The 14,808-nt window shown below is 33.7% G+C and overlaps 1 protein-coding gene across 1 annotated transcript; it reads right to left on the bottom strand.

Moving 5' to 3' along the window:
* Positions 1 to 265: 265 nt before the first annotated feature.
* On the bottom strand, positions 266 to 2,007 carry LOC149165676 (NAC domain-containing protein 2-like). The gene is made up of 4 exons (XM_089432352.1): positions 1,931 to 2,007; positions 1,605 to 1,892; positions 1,191 to 1,483; positions 266 to 1,043 (listed from the first exon to the last, which is right to left on the bottom strand). Exons 2-4 carry the CDS (start codon positions 1,777 to 1,779, stop codon positions 429 to 431), a joined length of 1,083 nt encoding a protein of 360 aa, XP_089288478.1. The 5' UTR covers positions 1,780 to 1,892; positions 1,931 to 2,007; the 3' UTR covers positions 266 to 428.
* Positions 2,008 to 14,808: the final 12,801 nt, after the last annotated feature.

Here is a 14,808-nt window from a genome sequence, read left to right as displayed (position 1 = left end):
TAAAACCAACCAATAGTTAGATTAATGTTGAGGAAGAGTTCAATTAAAAGAGAATTACCCATGGAGCGTCCTTGAAAGGCTTGAAATTTTCAAATTTATTATTATTTTTGTTAATCTTCTACTATTGACCCAAGGCCATGAAAAAGGATCATGTTGTTTCGAAGATTTAAGAGAGGATGATGAATACTGATACCTTCATTGTGGTCGGAAGACTTAAAACTCGGGGAGGAGTGATAATGCCCTCTTTACTAACACAGCAAATTGATTGATACGGGAGAACCCTGAGAGACATAATTTTATTAAAAAAATGATTTAACGAAGTGTCAGTTAGACTTGCTGTAAGTCCATAAATTCAATGGAATTAGAGGTAGTCTTTCAAAAATTAAAAAACCCAGAGGTCAATAGACCTTCCACTGGGTCATGATTCTCTAGAGTAAAAGCCAGTCTTGATAAGCATCACTAAAAGATATCTGGTCTAAATGAGGGAAGGAACTTTGTAGACCTTCCAGATCCAAATTAAATAATGATGGTTGCTGCTCCTGCGAGAAATTTTCCAATCTGAAGCTGCTCTCAACTTCTTTCTCCCAAATGGGTTCTGAAAATGATGATGCCTTGGAACAGCTGAAATCATCATGCAATCCTGAAATTAACTCTGTTGAATTGCAATTTGTCTGTGAGGGGAAAATTGGGTTGAACGCTGTATTCTGCACTGGAGCCTTAAGGGTACTGCCACGAAAAGGAGTTGTTGAGTTTTGCAAGAAATCTAGATTCTGGAAACGGCTATTGGAATTCATGGGAGAAGCACCAGGGGGAACCGCGTTGTAGCATGTTGGAGAAGATCCAAATTTGCTCAAATGGTCAAAGGACGGGTTGCTCTGTTCAATGGCGCTATGATTGAATGAATTTGAGGTGGGCTCATACTTCATCTCCTTTTCATGAATGGTTTCCATTGGTACATCATTGAAGCTTTCCTTCTGCTCTAGTGCTAATTTCTCAGCACTGATTTTTCTGTTGTATATTCTACAGAGAACCCAATCATCCAACTGCAACAAGAAGAGTAATTTCAATGAGTATACACAGATGAAATGACAGAGCAGACATGTAAAATATAGAATTCAGTGGTGCAACAAGATCCCAACACAGGTGACTAATCACACAAAACCAAACAAAGAGAAGACACCATTACTCACTCTTAAGCTGTCTTTCTTCCTTGCAGGCCTGTTAATATCGGCAAGACGGTATTCATGCATGAGCCAATTGGTCTTTGAGCCGCTGGGTGCTTTCCCAACATAGAAGACAAGGGCCTTTTTGACGCCCACTCTCTTCTTTACTCCTCTAGAAGCAGTAGAAGTGATGGGTTTATCGGCACCGGTGGCTTTCCAGTATCCAGAACCAGCCGCCCTGTTGGGCCTTGAACCATTTGGGTACTTTCTATCCCGAGGAGTGAAGAAGTACCATTCCTTCTCTCCAAACAGGGCTTTCTCTGTAAACAAAAAGGAAAAGAACAACCTCTTCAATAAGTCTTGAATTCCATCTGTTTCTCCGTTCTAGAATCTGTTTAGAATTATGTACTAATAGTTTCAGAGGGAAAAAGGAAAAAATACCTGGAAGACGCCATGGATCATATTTGTAGAGGTCCACATCTGCTATTATGGGAACTGGTAGTGGCAGCGATGCCGCTTTCCTGCATAAGTAATGCACAATCAATTCTTCCTCTGTAGGGAAGAATCTGAATCCCGGAGGCAGTTGTAAGTCCGCTTCTGCATCTCTTCTTCCCATGTTTATGTCGATGTTTTCTTCTTGATACTCTGGATCCTCTGATCTGTTACTGCTTCTGCTATTCCTTTTAATGGTTGTAGCCTGCCTGGTCTCTTATAGAGATATTTCACAACCTGGTTGTGCAAGCAATCTTATAGAGATATTTCACAACCTGGTCGTGCAAGCAATCGCTTCTTCTTGGAACAATCTCATTCTTTTCGCCGAGTCCAATGACTCTAAGGAGAGGGATTTGGTGAAATATTTAAAGTCCTGTGTGGGCACCCACCCACATTGCAGATAAACCTCCCCTGAAACCCCAGGTTGAAATAAAAAAGAAATGAAAAGGACGTATCCAGTCAAATACGACCGACAAATACCCAGAAAGGGAAGTTATCGGTTTCCATGGGCGGTGGATTAACCCATTGACATATTGCAACTTTAGGTGTGAAATGAAATGGAAGGTTATGTTAATGATTAGGGGTTTAAAAATAGTTTATAAGATTATTAGTTTTTTGATTTGTTTTTTTCAATTCAATTATTTTTTATTTAAATTGATGATGAGTTGGTTTTAATTTTCTAACAATCCTCTCGCTAAAAGACAATGTCAAGAAAATATGCGAACATATTCCATAATTTTCTCTGAATAGAACATATTCCAAAATGAAATATTTTTTATTCCAATCACCTATATGTGCAAAATGTACACACCTGTTCTTCCCAATTTTCTTTAGGCTTTTTCCACCTTCTTGTTACACACCGAAGTTGACATAAGTTGGTTCTTAATTGAGCAATAAGAACCTTTTCCCTCCAAGGAATGCTAGCTCCAATGAACTCTTTTTGTTGTATATCACACGTCGAGTTGAATTCTTCAATATAGCACTTCTTCTTTCTATACAACTCTTTTCCCCATACCCATTTAACAAACTTCTCCATAACAAAATTCTTTAGCTCCTTGCTATTTGTGGGACAAACATTGAAGTAGATATTCCATTTTTGCATCCGTATTTTCTTTTTTGGCTCATGCCTTCCTTGAAGATAACATTAACCCATCTACCTACTCCCATTTGCTCAATTCTTTTTAGATATCTTATGAGCCGCAACATAGCAATTGTTTCAATGAGAGTTGCTTCTGTTTCACTCAACATTATTTCATAAGGTACCAAACTTTTTATTTGTTCATGATCAAGAATTTTTGAATTTTCTCAATTTGTTTCCATTTTGAGAAAAGGTGCTGCTAGCTCCTAATTCACACCCATATAACATCACTTGACAAACTAAAAGTCTAAAAAACATTTTAATGTGTGTAGCCGCTCAAACTAGAAGTCCAAAACACACGTTAATGTGTGTAACTGTTAAAACAACTTTTACTACCAATCACGGGTCAAGCAACTTTTACCACCCGTCACCAAGCCGTCGTGGAAACTCCTATTTCATAGACCATAGAAAAGTAAATGCTGCCTGACATGCCAACCATTTAGCTCTTGCCCTCTATCTCCAGACTGCTATCTCGATTCCCGTGCTGTCACTAAAAAAATGAAAACTAAATACCTGACATGTCACGCAACATTTACTTTTCTATGATCTATAAAATAAAAATTACCTTATAAAGACCACCTACTTTTTTACCTCGGATTGATTACCAAGTTTTACTTGCGTGTCCTGTTGTGGCCACCGAACGTGACGATAAAATGTGTAACATGTGAACGCCTCTTGACGATCACTATCTTTTACTTTTTATTTCGCTGCTTTCCTGACGACCGGCAAAAAAAAATAATATACGATAAATTCACACGAGAAATCATCGGTCATTGATGGCGTCATCTGCACGATGTAAGTAACCGGACCGACTGGTTAGTCTACGAAGGACCGGATTCTTGAAGCGTGCAACTTTTAACAACCCTGCAGCAGCATTTTTTTGATTTTGACAGGGCGTGCGTAGAAGTTGCCATCGTGGCGCTCGTCTACGTGGAGAATTGAGTGGTGAAGGTTGGGTGTTGGCGGACCGTAGACAACGACTGGTTCCCTTGCCTATGGCCAGGTTCGTAGAATCCGGACGCGGCGGATTCATCGGATTCCTTGTGAAGAACGTGCGTAATTTCATGTACGTAATCGTTGGCGCCGGCTGTGGTTAGATACATTTGGTGGCTGCGGCATTCTCTTTGTTGATGAGTCAAAGGTGAAAAAGACAGGAAAATTTAAATCTTATTATTATATGTTCGTAAATAAATATCTAGTCAAAATATTTATTAGATGATATATTAATCTCATATTTAGGGGTAGAATTTGATGGGCAAATTGGGGTAGAATTTGATGGGCAAATTGCTTGAATGGTCAAATTTCACTTACAAGTCTATTTTGAAATCCCAACATTATTTACATTATTCACATTAAAAATTCATAAAAAATAATTAAATTATTATTATTATTATTTTATATTTTAAGCTTTTATGGCTATTTTTTGGAGATTTGTAATTAAGATCATCCACAGTGTTGTGTGCATCTCGAATTCCAAGGGGGATCCATTGAAGGAGGAGCTTACCCACTACAACCAAATAAATACTTAATGCATAAAAACAAAAAGCCAACTAATTTCAAAAAACTAAACCTAAGCTTACATGAGAATAAATAATAGATTAAAATTTTTAATTTAATATATTAAATATAGTTATTTTATTATTAAGTAATATTTAATAACATTTTCTTTTAATTTTATTATCAAATATCAAACATTTTAATTTATTTCCTAAAGATTTTAATTTAAGTGAAAGTTACAAACCCTCACATTAATTTATTTTATAAACTAATTAATATATAAATTAAATAAAAAACAATTTTAAAAACATGCAACGATTTTTTTAACCATGAAAATTTATGAGATTTTACCATTGAGATTTTTAATATGTAAATAGGTTTTCTTACAATCTTGTGGCTTATCAATACCAGATGCCCAAAAAACTATAGCTCCCTTCATATGACACTTGTTCATATAACAAATTTTTAACTAGTATTTACATCAGATGTTGCAAAGGAAACGCCCTAAGGCATAAATTGAGAAACAATTTTGACATGTAAATGATCATATAAAATAAGAACTAATAAAGGAAATTGCATACAAAAGTGGAAAATAAAGCTAAATTATTTACATTATCAGACGTTTATAGATAGTATAATTTAAAATAAGAATTAATAAATTGTAACAAATTCTATAAGTTATTGAATTGAGGCTTCTGTGATCCATAACAATTATAAGAAGAGTTTCGGCTAAAATCACATGAAGTCACATGAAGAAAACCTTTGTCGACGCGTTTTGAACCAACCAGTGTGGTTCATCGTTAGGACAAGTTGAGGAGTCAGATCATGGGTGCAAAATAAATAGGGAGAGAAGATCTTCAAATAGCTAGGTTTACCATCAACAGCTATATAAGAGCTAGATTATATAATGTTAATAAGTCAAAGGTCATTACTTCTAATAATAAAATAATATCCTAATTTTAGAGAATAATAACTAATTATAATATATTATCTATTAGAATGTTATATTTATTTAATTAAAATATTTTCATTAGGATATTAAATTAAATTATTTAATTCCTTTTTAATTTTTAATTTATTTAATCATATAAATACGTGAAGGGGTTTTTATTTTTATTCTAATTATATATTAGAATGTTATAATATTAATTTTATTAAATAATGAATTACTTAATTCTAACTTCATTTAATCCAATGAAAACAAATAAAAAATAAAAAAAATAAAAAAATAAAATATAAAATATAAAATATAAATTAAAGTTTTATTTATACTTTTTTATGTTATAATATTAATTTCATTTAAATATTGAATCACTTAATTCTAATTTAAATTAATGCAAAAAAAAGTTTTATTTATATTTTTATGTTATAATATTAATTTCAAGTTTAAGAGAAATTCTTAGGAGTAAATCACAAGATAAATCATTTGTTGACGCGTTTCAAACCAACTAGTGTGGTTCATCGTCAGGACAAGTTGTCCTGACGATGAACCACACTAGTTGGTTCGTCGACAAATGATTTGAATCACTTAATTCTAATTTAAATTAATCCAATGAAAAAAAAAGAAAGAAAGTTTTATAAATCACAAAGTCATTTTATTCTGATTTATAAAATGACTTTTATAATTTTTTTTTTTTTTTATTGGATTAATTTAAATTAGAATTAAGTGATTCAATATTTAAATGAAATTAATATTATAACATAAAAATATAAATAAAACTTTTTTTTTAAGATTAATTTAAATTAGAATTATGTGATTCAATATTTAAATGAAATTAATATTATAACATAAAAAATTATAAATAAAACTTTAATTTATATTTTATATTTATATTTATTTATTTTATTTTATTTTATTTTTTTTTTATTTTTATTTTTTTTTTTTTTCATTGCATTAAATGAAGTTAGAATTAAGTAATTCATTATTTAATAAAATTAATATTATAACATTCTAATATATAATTAGAATAAAAATAAAAACCCCTTCACGTATCTATATGATTAAATAAATTAAAAATTAAAAAGGAATTAAATAATTTAATTTAATATCCTAATGAAAATATTTTAATTAAATAAATATAACATTCTAATAGATAATATATTATAATTAGTTATTATTCTCTAAAATTAGGATATTATTCTATTATAGAAGTAATCACCTTTGACTTATTAACATTATATAATCTAGCCGTGGTAAACCTAGCCATTTGAAGATCTACTCTCCCTATTGGTTCTAAACGCGTCGACAAAGATTTTCTTCATGTGATTTTCGCCGAAACTCTTCTTATAAATTCTATAAGATAAAGCTAACTTATTTACATTATCTGAAGTTTATAGATAGTATAGTTTAAAATAAGGATTAATAAATTGTAACAAAAGATGTAATTAGAGATGAAGTTTTAAAAATTTGAATTAATTGAATTTGAATTTATAAAAAATAAAAAATACAATTTTTAATGTAAAATTGTGCATTTATTTCTATTTGTATGATAATTTTTCCAAATATAGAAAAGAAACCCTAACCTAACCTTATATCTACGCTATTGGAAGTGCTTCCTGGTCAGGATAGGCTTGAACGGTATTTGAATCTTGAGAGTTCTTTGTATCAATATATTTCTATAATGATTAGGAAGCCTAAGGGTTTCCTACGAGATATTTTATTTTATGGACCCATATTCCATAATGATTAGGAAACCTAAGGGTTTTTTAGGAGATATTTTATTTTATTGATAATTTTTTAGATGAAATTTTGTTTCCTAGGTAATGTGAGTTTTAAGAGTTCTATGGATGTTTTCTAATGGTTAAGAGGGGAAGTTTGGTCCCCATAGGTCTTGTGGTCTAATCCTGGGAGGAGTTTGTATGCCTTCAGTTGAGTTGAGTAACCATAAACTAGGGGCACTTAAGCTGTCAAAATCACTTGGATGACACATGGCCTAAGCCACACCACCCCCTATAATCGCTAGATATTTGCCCACGAGGTTTCAAACGAGTGAGCTTTTCACCACAAAATACCTATCACCACCTATTATATGCCTTGCAAGCTTCCTTTAAATGAAATTTTGAGGAACAAACATTTGTACCATTATTTTTTGAATTGCCATAAAATTAATTTGTTAATAATTATAATAGAATACATTGAACTCGTTTATATACAACTTTTTATTCCACATTTTACCTTGTTTTAAAAAAAAGAGCAATCATATCATTCTTAGTATGGAAAAAAAAAGTAGAAAAAAAAAGTAATTGATTGAAAAGCTATTGCTATAATCCCAGTGATGCTATTGCTATTGTCACTGCGAGAGATGGGGAGTAAAAATAAAAAATATAAATTTCATCACAAGGCTATTGCTATAATCCCGGCAGGCGATTGCTCCAGTCACTCCCAGAGATGGGAACTTAAAAAATCAATAAAAAAATTGATCCCATATAATCTGTGGCAAGGCTATTGCTATAATCACTGGCGGGGACTAAAAATATATATAAAATATCGCGTTTTAAATTAAAGATTTGCGATGATTCCTCCTACCATTCTAAATTTCCAAAATAATACTATAGAACATTGGGTTCACAATAAAACCTGACAGACCACCGTCCACGTTCCACCTTGCCATTGTAGAGCGGGGCGTAAATCTGAACGCCGACACGCCTTGATAATGCAGCTGTCTAGTAAGTAGACCGCCCAGAGCGCCTCCTCCGAGGGAACCAGTCTGATAATGACACCACGCCACCAACAATTGTTCTCATAAGCCTCTACAACGTCCCTGGCTGAGCAGTGCAGAGGGAATGCCATGTGTGGTGGAATTAGCCTCAAATGGCTGGGGCACACGTCCTCCACCAGGAGTTGTCCAGCTTGAGTTACAATCTTGTCATAGCATATCTTGCAAAGCCGACCCTCTTCATTCACGCTGACAATAAAAATGACCAAGCCATTCGCAATACGATGTCTGAATTCAAATCATGCATGGAAACTCTCAGAGAGCCATTATGAGATCCTCAAATGATAATTTCAACAAATCGTCTTGAAAGAACTTCAGCAGTGCCATACCCACTTGGAAAACAATCTTCACACCCTTGAAAAGAAAAACATCCCATATGTGGAAACAACAAATCTACAGAGAAAACTGTCAAGAACCAACTGCTTGCAAACATAGATGGCATGATCATTTGCTCCTCAAAATGTTTCTCTAACTCTGGTAGTTGCTCCTTCACAATTGTATCAAAGTCAAATAGGAATTTGTTGAGTAGAGGTAGACCGTACAGGTATATCCCTCTGAACGGAGTATTCGCTCCGCCTTTGAGTAGCACAACCATCACCCAAATGCATTCTCCTCATACATGTACAGTAGAAGCACGCCTGATATGAAACTCATCCCCTGCGTATACCCCACCTCACCGTCATACATCGCATATGCCTTCAACACATTGTGGACAAACCTTTGCGCGAACTGAAAAATTAATAAGCCAGTCAGTTGAGCCGCAAGAGTCAGTTATGAGATAAGTCAGTTATTGAAAAGAAAAACATCCCATATACGAACAATTAGTGGAAATGACAAATTCGCAGAGAAAACTGTCAAGAACCAGCTACTTGCAAACATAGATGGCATGATCATTTGCTCCTCAAAATGTTTCCCTAACTCAGGCAGTTGCTCCTTCACAAGTGTTTCAAATTCAAATAGGCATTTGTTGAGTAGAGGTAGACCGCCCAGGTATAACCCTCCCAATGGAGTATTCGCTTCGCCTTTGAGCAGCACAACCATCACCCAAATCGCATTCTCCTCAGACATGTACAATAATGGAGTATTCGCTCCACCTTTGAGCAGCACAACCATCACCCAAAACGCATTCTCCTCAGACATGTACAACAGAAGCACGCTTGCTATGAAACTCACCCCCTGCGTATACCCCACCTCACTGTCATACACCACATATGCCTTCAACACATTGTGGAGAGACCTCGGCGCGGATTGAAAAATTAATAAGCTAGTCAGTTGAGCCATAAGAGTCAATTATGAGATAAGTTAGTTATTGAGTGGCAAGAGTCAGTTATGAAATCAACGACAGGAAATTTTTTAATCGTCTAACACTAAATCTAATGGTACATAACCAAGACAGTGCAGATAATAGGAGAGTTCATTTCAAATGGAAACGCCTTACGACGTAATTAATCAATTTAGTTAGACTGACAAAAAGGGCATAACTACTTGGAGAGAAATTTCAACCTTTGATTTGTGTATACTACGAATATTGTGGTGGTTAAATTCATACCGTGCACCTAAAAATTATTGATAATTAAATTAAAGTTTTGCAAGCTCTCAAAAGAAGTGATTCTTGCAATTTAAAGTTGGTTTAAACTTGGATGCACATCATCTATACGACTCATTGTGGATTAAACATGCTCCCCCTTTCCAGTGAAAAATATATTCATTCCATATATATATATATATATATATATATATATATATATATATATATATATATATATATATATATATATATATGATTTCAAATAAGATTGGAGAAAATAAACAAATCCAAACATTTGCCTGGCCACTACAAGATAAGCATCACACTATGCAACACCTACAATACTAAGACCCCAAGATGAGAATCCAAGATAAGCACATAATGACTCCATAATGTTGGGACTCTCAAATAAGTACAAATCTACCCATAGTTGGTCTTTGGACTTATTACAAAAAACACTTGGAGATGTACAAACTCACCCATATTGGGACTTTCGAATTGTTAGAAAAAGTCCTACTCACATCATGCAATTCTATATTTGCACACTTAAGCTTAAAGCTTAAGGTTGAGACTCACACATTGTCTCCATTGCCACTCACATGATGGAAACCTACATTGTGTACTATTAATCGTAAATCATGAACACTAAACCCTTAAGCTTAAAGGTTAAGACTCTCATCACATGCCCATACCCATTGGCCACTGGAATGCTATCCAAACACTAATCTATAGGGATAGAGCAATCAAATTGAAAGGTATTTTATTCATACAATATAAATAATAAAACTTAATTTTCTTGTTTGTATATTTTCTATTTGATTTAGAGTTTTTATGTAGTTTCTTTAGTGTTTATACATTGGTCATAGATCTATTATTTTATAAAGTGGAGTTATTTATTAATTTGATTAAAAACATAATTATTTAGTGGTTGGATATGAAAATATCAAATGTGCGGTTAGTAAGGTTATGATGTTTTCAATACATTCATACTAAAAAATGAAAGCCACTAAGTTTGAGCCTTTCAAATGTTAGAGCTCCCTTCATTTTACTTGTCAAAAGATTATAAAAAAAATAAAATTACATGCCCTATATATTATTATTGTTGAAATGTTTGGTATTGAGATCGATTGTTCCTCTTCAAAATACAATATAGTTAGTGAGTTTGACCAAGCCACTTGAGAATTTTTGGAAAATGGTTGAGCATGATTTGTAAAATATTTGAAATTACATAAATAGTGACTATACATAATTACACAAAATCATTGATTAGTTTCACAATAGGAATGCACACTATTGAATATGTTTGATATTTATGAAATAATATAGAGCATGATATTTGTATAGCACTTGGTTAAATCATATTATGTGGTCAAAACTAGAATTAAAAAAAATTCTAACACGACAAAACGCAAATTTATATGAACAAAATATTTCCTTTTATTCATAACAAAAAATTAACAAAAACACATATAATAAATGATACTTAAATGATGGGTAAAAATAAATATTAACTGTTATATCTGTATATATGTGCCTATGTGTTACACGTCATTTTGTCGCATTAGGCAAGTGACCGTCAGTTTTTATCTTTCCATATCTATCAAAGTGTTCTAAAGCTTCCGATGCAAGGTTAGAACCCAAATAATCCCAAAGAGAATGAAATTCCTGGATCTCAAGGCCCAAATACCTATTTTTGGCTTCCTGCGTAGTCCATAGTCCATTTCTGCACATACACAGAAGAGACCATTAGAAGCTGTGCAAAAGTGCACTTTGTATTACATTGTGGTCTACACACATGACTTAATGCAAGTAAAAAATAAAAAGTAAAGTCTAGAAGCTTTTTTAGGCGAATCTTTCCTAACTAACAACTTCGAATGGATGTCCACTAAAGCCTGATCCCTCCCATCATGGAGATACTTCCCTCTCTTTGTGGATTCCGTATCTCACCATTTGTGGATCTCGTCCCTTAGGAAGAGGATCCCAAACCTCCTCCTCTTGGCCTATAAATCAAACACAGGCAAGAGGATTGGAGATGACCATTTAAGGTAGGTTTATGCTGCATAAATAAGGCCAGTGGGCTTTTCATCCAAGGAGAAGGTTGGAGATTGTGGGAAGAGGCTTGTAACATCAAGGCTTTGAGGTTCTAAGTTTGTTCTCCCTTTTATTTAATAAAAAACAATTGTTCTTTCCAAATCACGTATTCTCTAATATCATTTGTGGGATTCCTTGATCACTGACATAGATTATGATTGTTTATTGATTCAATTTATGATATATGCTGAGTTAAGTATTTCATTTATCTTTCATTCTATACTAGATGCTTTGATCCTCTGTGTGTTTCTGTCTATGCAAATCCCCTTCGAAACAACATGGAGAAGTTGTGGAAGGCACTGGAATGATCTCTAAAGCATTGAGGAGAAGCCACCTACTGAAGGAACTAAAGGGACTTCAATAGGCATTTTGTTAAAATGGTAAGTGATTTCTCGCATGTTACTTGTTTCAATCAATCATAAGCTAAGGAAAGGTAGCAGCTCTTTTCTTATTTGTTACTAGATTTTATTTGAGATTTAGGGAGGTCCATTTTATCCGTAAGAGGTTTTATTATGCTTAACAAATTGGCGACTCCATTGGGGAATGTCTCATTCTCCATCATTCTCTTTGTTTTGACTTTTGATCCTTTTTTCATAGCCCTCTCTGAGTGTTTGAAAAATATTGAAAGTATGGATTTTATGATTTGTTTGGCTTATTTTTTTCTTTAATTTTCCCATTGTGCACACTTTATCTTTACTTATAGAGCGTAATTTTGCACACTTATCATTTAACAACAATGCATATACACACTAGATTATATTGATTGCCTGCGCACATGCAGAGTTTTTTTTTCAGATATTAAGCTTTCTCATTGCTGAGTCCATGAACTTTTGATTGTTTTGTTTAATTAGACCTGTTTACATTTTGGAAATGTCCTCTTTATTTTTATTTGATGTTTTGGGTTTCCTTTTTGAAGAATTTTTTGTTTTTACGATTTAGGGTTCAAGGTTTGATCTGGTGAACTGCTGGCTAATCAGGAGAAGAATCAATCATTACTGATATAGTTGGAGTCTATCCTTTTTTATCTCAATTGCAAACTGCCATTGGTATTAGGAAAATTTAGGGATTTTTAAGGCAACACTTGTGATTGAGAGTTTGTTGTTTTGTTAAAGTGAATATTGATTATTTCTCTCTATAAGACAACATAATCTTTTGCTTACAATGATTTGTAACTCATTACGTCAAATTGAAATTATGGCTTGTGTTTGCTAAAGGAAGAATTCATTATTTGTTTTTGGGTATGTAAGAAGTTGATAAGATCAAAATTTTGCTTCTTGCAACTTAGATTTTGATGAATTTAGGTTGCATTTCTCGAAGAAGAGCGAAGAATCATGTATTATCCATTCTCTTTGACTTGTGTCTTGAAAATGATTCATTGATTCTTGTGTTTTTGAAAAGTTAATGAAACCTATTCCCTTATTTTAGTTACAATTAATCAAAAAGAAAAGATTACAATTTGATGCTCGATTGCATTAAGTTTTTGTGTCAAGTCATAACACCATCAGTTTCACATTCATTTACCTTTAAGTAAGTAACAACTCTTAAAAACAACGTTAATAAAATAAATTTAGAAATTTTTATTATTTTAGGGATCTTTTCCACCTACATTAGATCAAATTGTAGGGCTTTGGAATAGGGAAGTGAGTTAACTCTCCAAATATGCAAAAAAACATTAGAATCTTGTGATAGGGAATAAATCCATTTACTGCAATTTGGCTCTGGGAAGCTCTCCTTACAAAGGAGTTAAGCACGAGATCATATCAGAGCTAGTGAAGTGATCGAACCCACTTCATTAGTTACGGTAGAGTGATTTACATGTATTAAAAATGATTTTGAAAGGTACTTGGGAGTCACTTGGAAGTAAACCTCAGATTAACCATGTTGAGGAAATTTCAAGGGGATTGAACTTTGTTACTCTACCCTTTCGTGTACGTCTGATCAGCGTTTTCCCCCCTAGGTTAAATTGTTTTACGTTGTAAACTTAGAGACCATAATCTTAGGGCTATTACCCAAGGTGATAGTGGAGGGGAAGTCTCTGCTGTACCTAGAACAAATGTTGGCTAGACTCACTTGGACCTTTTTGGAGAGTATTCTTCATTCGAGATGGCATAATTAAGCAGGTTGTTTGCATAACAAGTTCCACCCGCTCTATCTTTAGCCACTTTTCACATTGATCTCTACGATGTTGGATTTCAACACCAACTAGTGATTTCACCATGGAAAGTTTGTTTGCATGGTTTGACTCCTTAGATTTACTAGCACATGTTGTTTGCTTATTTTTTTTACTTTTTACGGACCTTAGGTGTGGATTATGATTTTGAATTGTTAACATCGGTAATAAATTTATCTAAGTTGAATCTAATGGCAATAATTCTAGAATTTACCGTTAAAGAAGTCCCTTTTAACAGGAATCCTAGTCCTTTTCCTGACTTTGCAAATGTCAGTCCTCCTTATATGGCTATGTTTTCATTTCTTGGATTCATGATAGTTTTACTGGTGTGGTTGTTTTCAACTTATTTGATCCCAAATACCCAAACTATTCCACCTCAACCAAGTTTTTCACCTTAACCGAGTTCACCATCTCAACATTACCGACCCCATGTTGAACCTTTACATTATTAATCCAACATGTCCTCCTACCTTTTTTCTTCTTCACTTGGTGTTGGGCTCCAGTATTGTAGCAATAATGCTACAACTCCTGGAGCTTCCTATCTCTAATTTTATCAACCCGGTAGTTCGTACAAACTTGGAAGCGACGGTGCTGTCTGCACAAGTACTAGCTCTTGTCACAGCTGTCACTTGGTCAGCTGGCACAAGTCCGCTAGGGCTCAAGCCAACTTCTATATGCTCACAGAAGAAGCTTTATGAGTGATGGACGAAAGCTAACTCAAAGGAGGCTAATCTACTTGCAGAAAGAAACTGAAAACCAACAAAGCATGAAAACCCTAGTAAACCCTAATTTGACTAGCTAGGCCCTTACAATGCAAAACTCTGAATGAAACTTCTACCAATGATGCCATTACTTGAAGTGAGCTGAAATACATGCATCTAAGCTACTTGCATATGAAAAGACATGTTTTTGTATTTTTTCGTTAAGTGGTTGGATTTATTGTGATGATGCTTTTGATTAGGGTTTGACTGTGCAAGAGAGGTTCGAATGGAAGGAAAGCATGGGCAAGGTCA

This window comes from Pinus tabuliformis, chromosome 5_1 (genome assembly GCF_031772625.1).
Source record: "Pinus tabuliformis cultivar Carrire ecotype Pingquan chromosome 5_1, CPIR1, whole genome shotgun sequence".
NCBI classification, from domain to species: domain Eukaryota; kingdom Viridiplantae; phylum Streptophyta; class Pinopsida; order Pinales; family Pinaceae; genus Pinus; species Pinus tabuliformis.
This window is presented reverse-complemented; position numbering and strand designations above follow the sequence as displayed.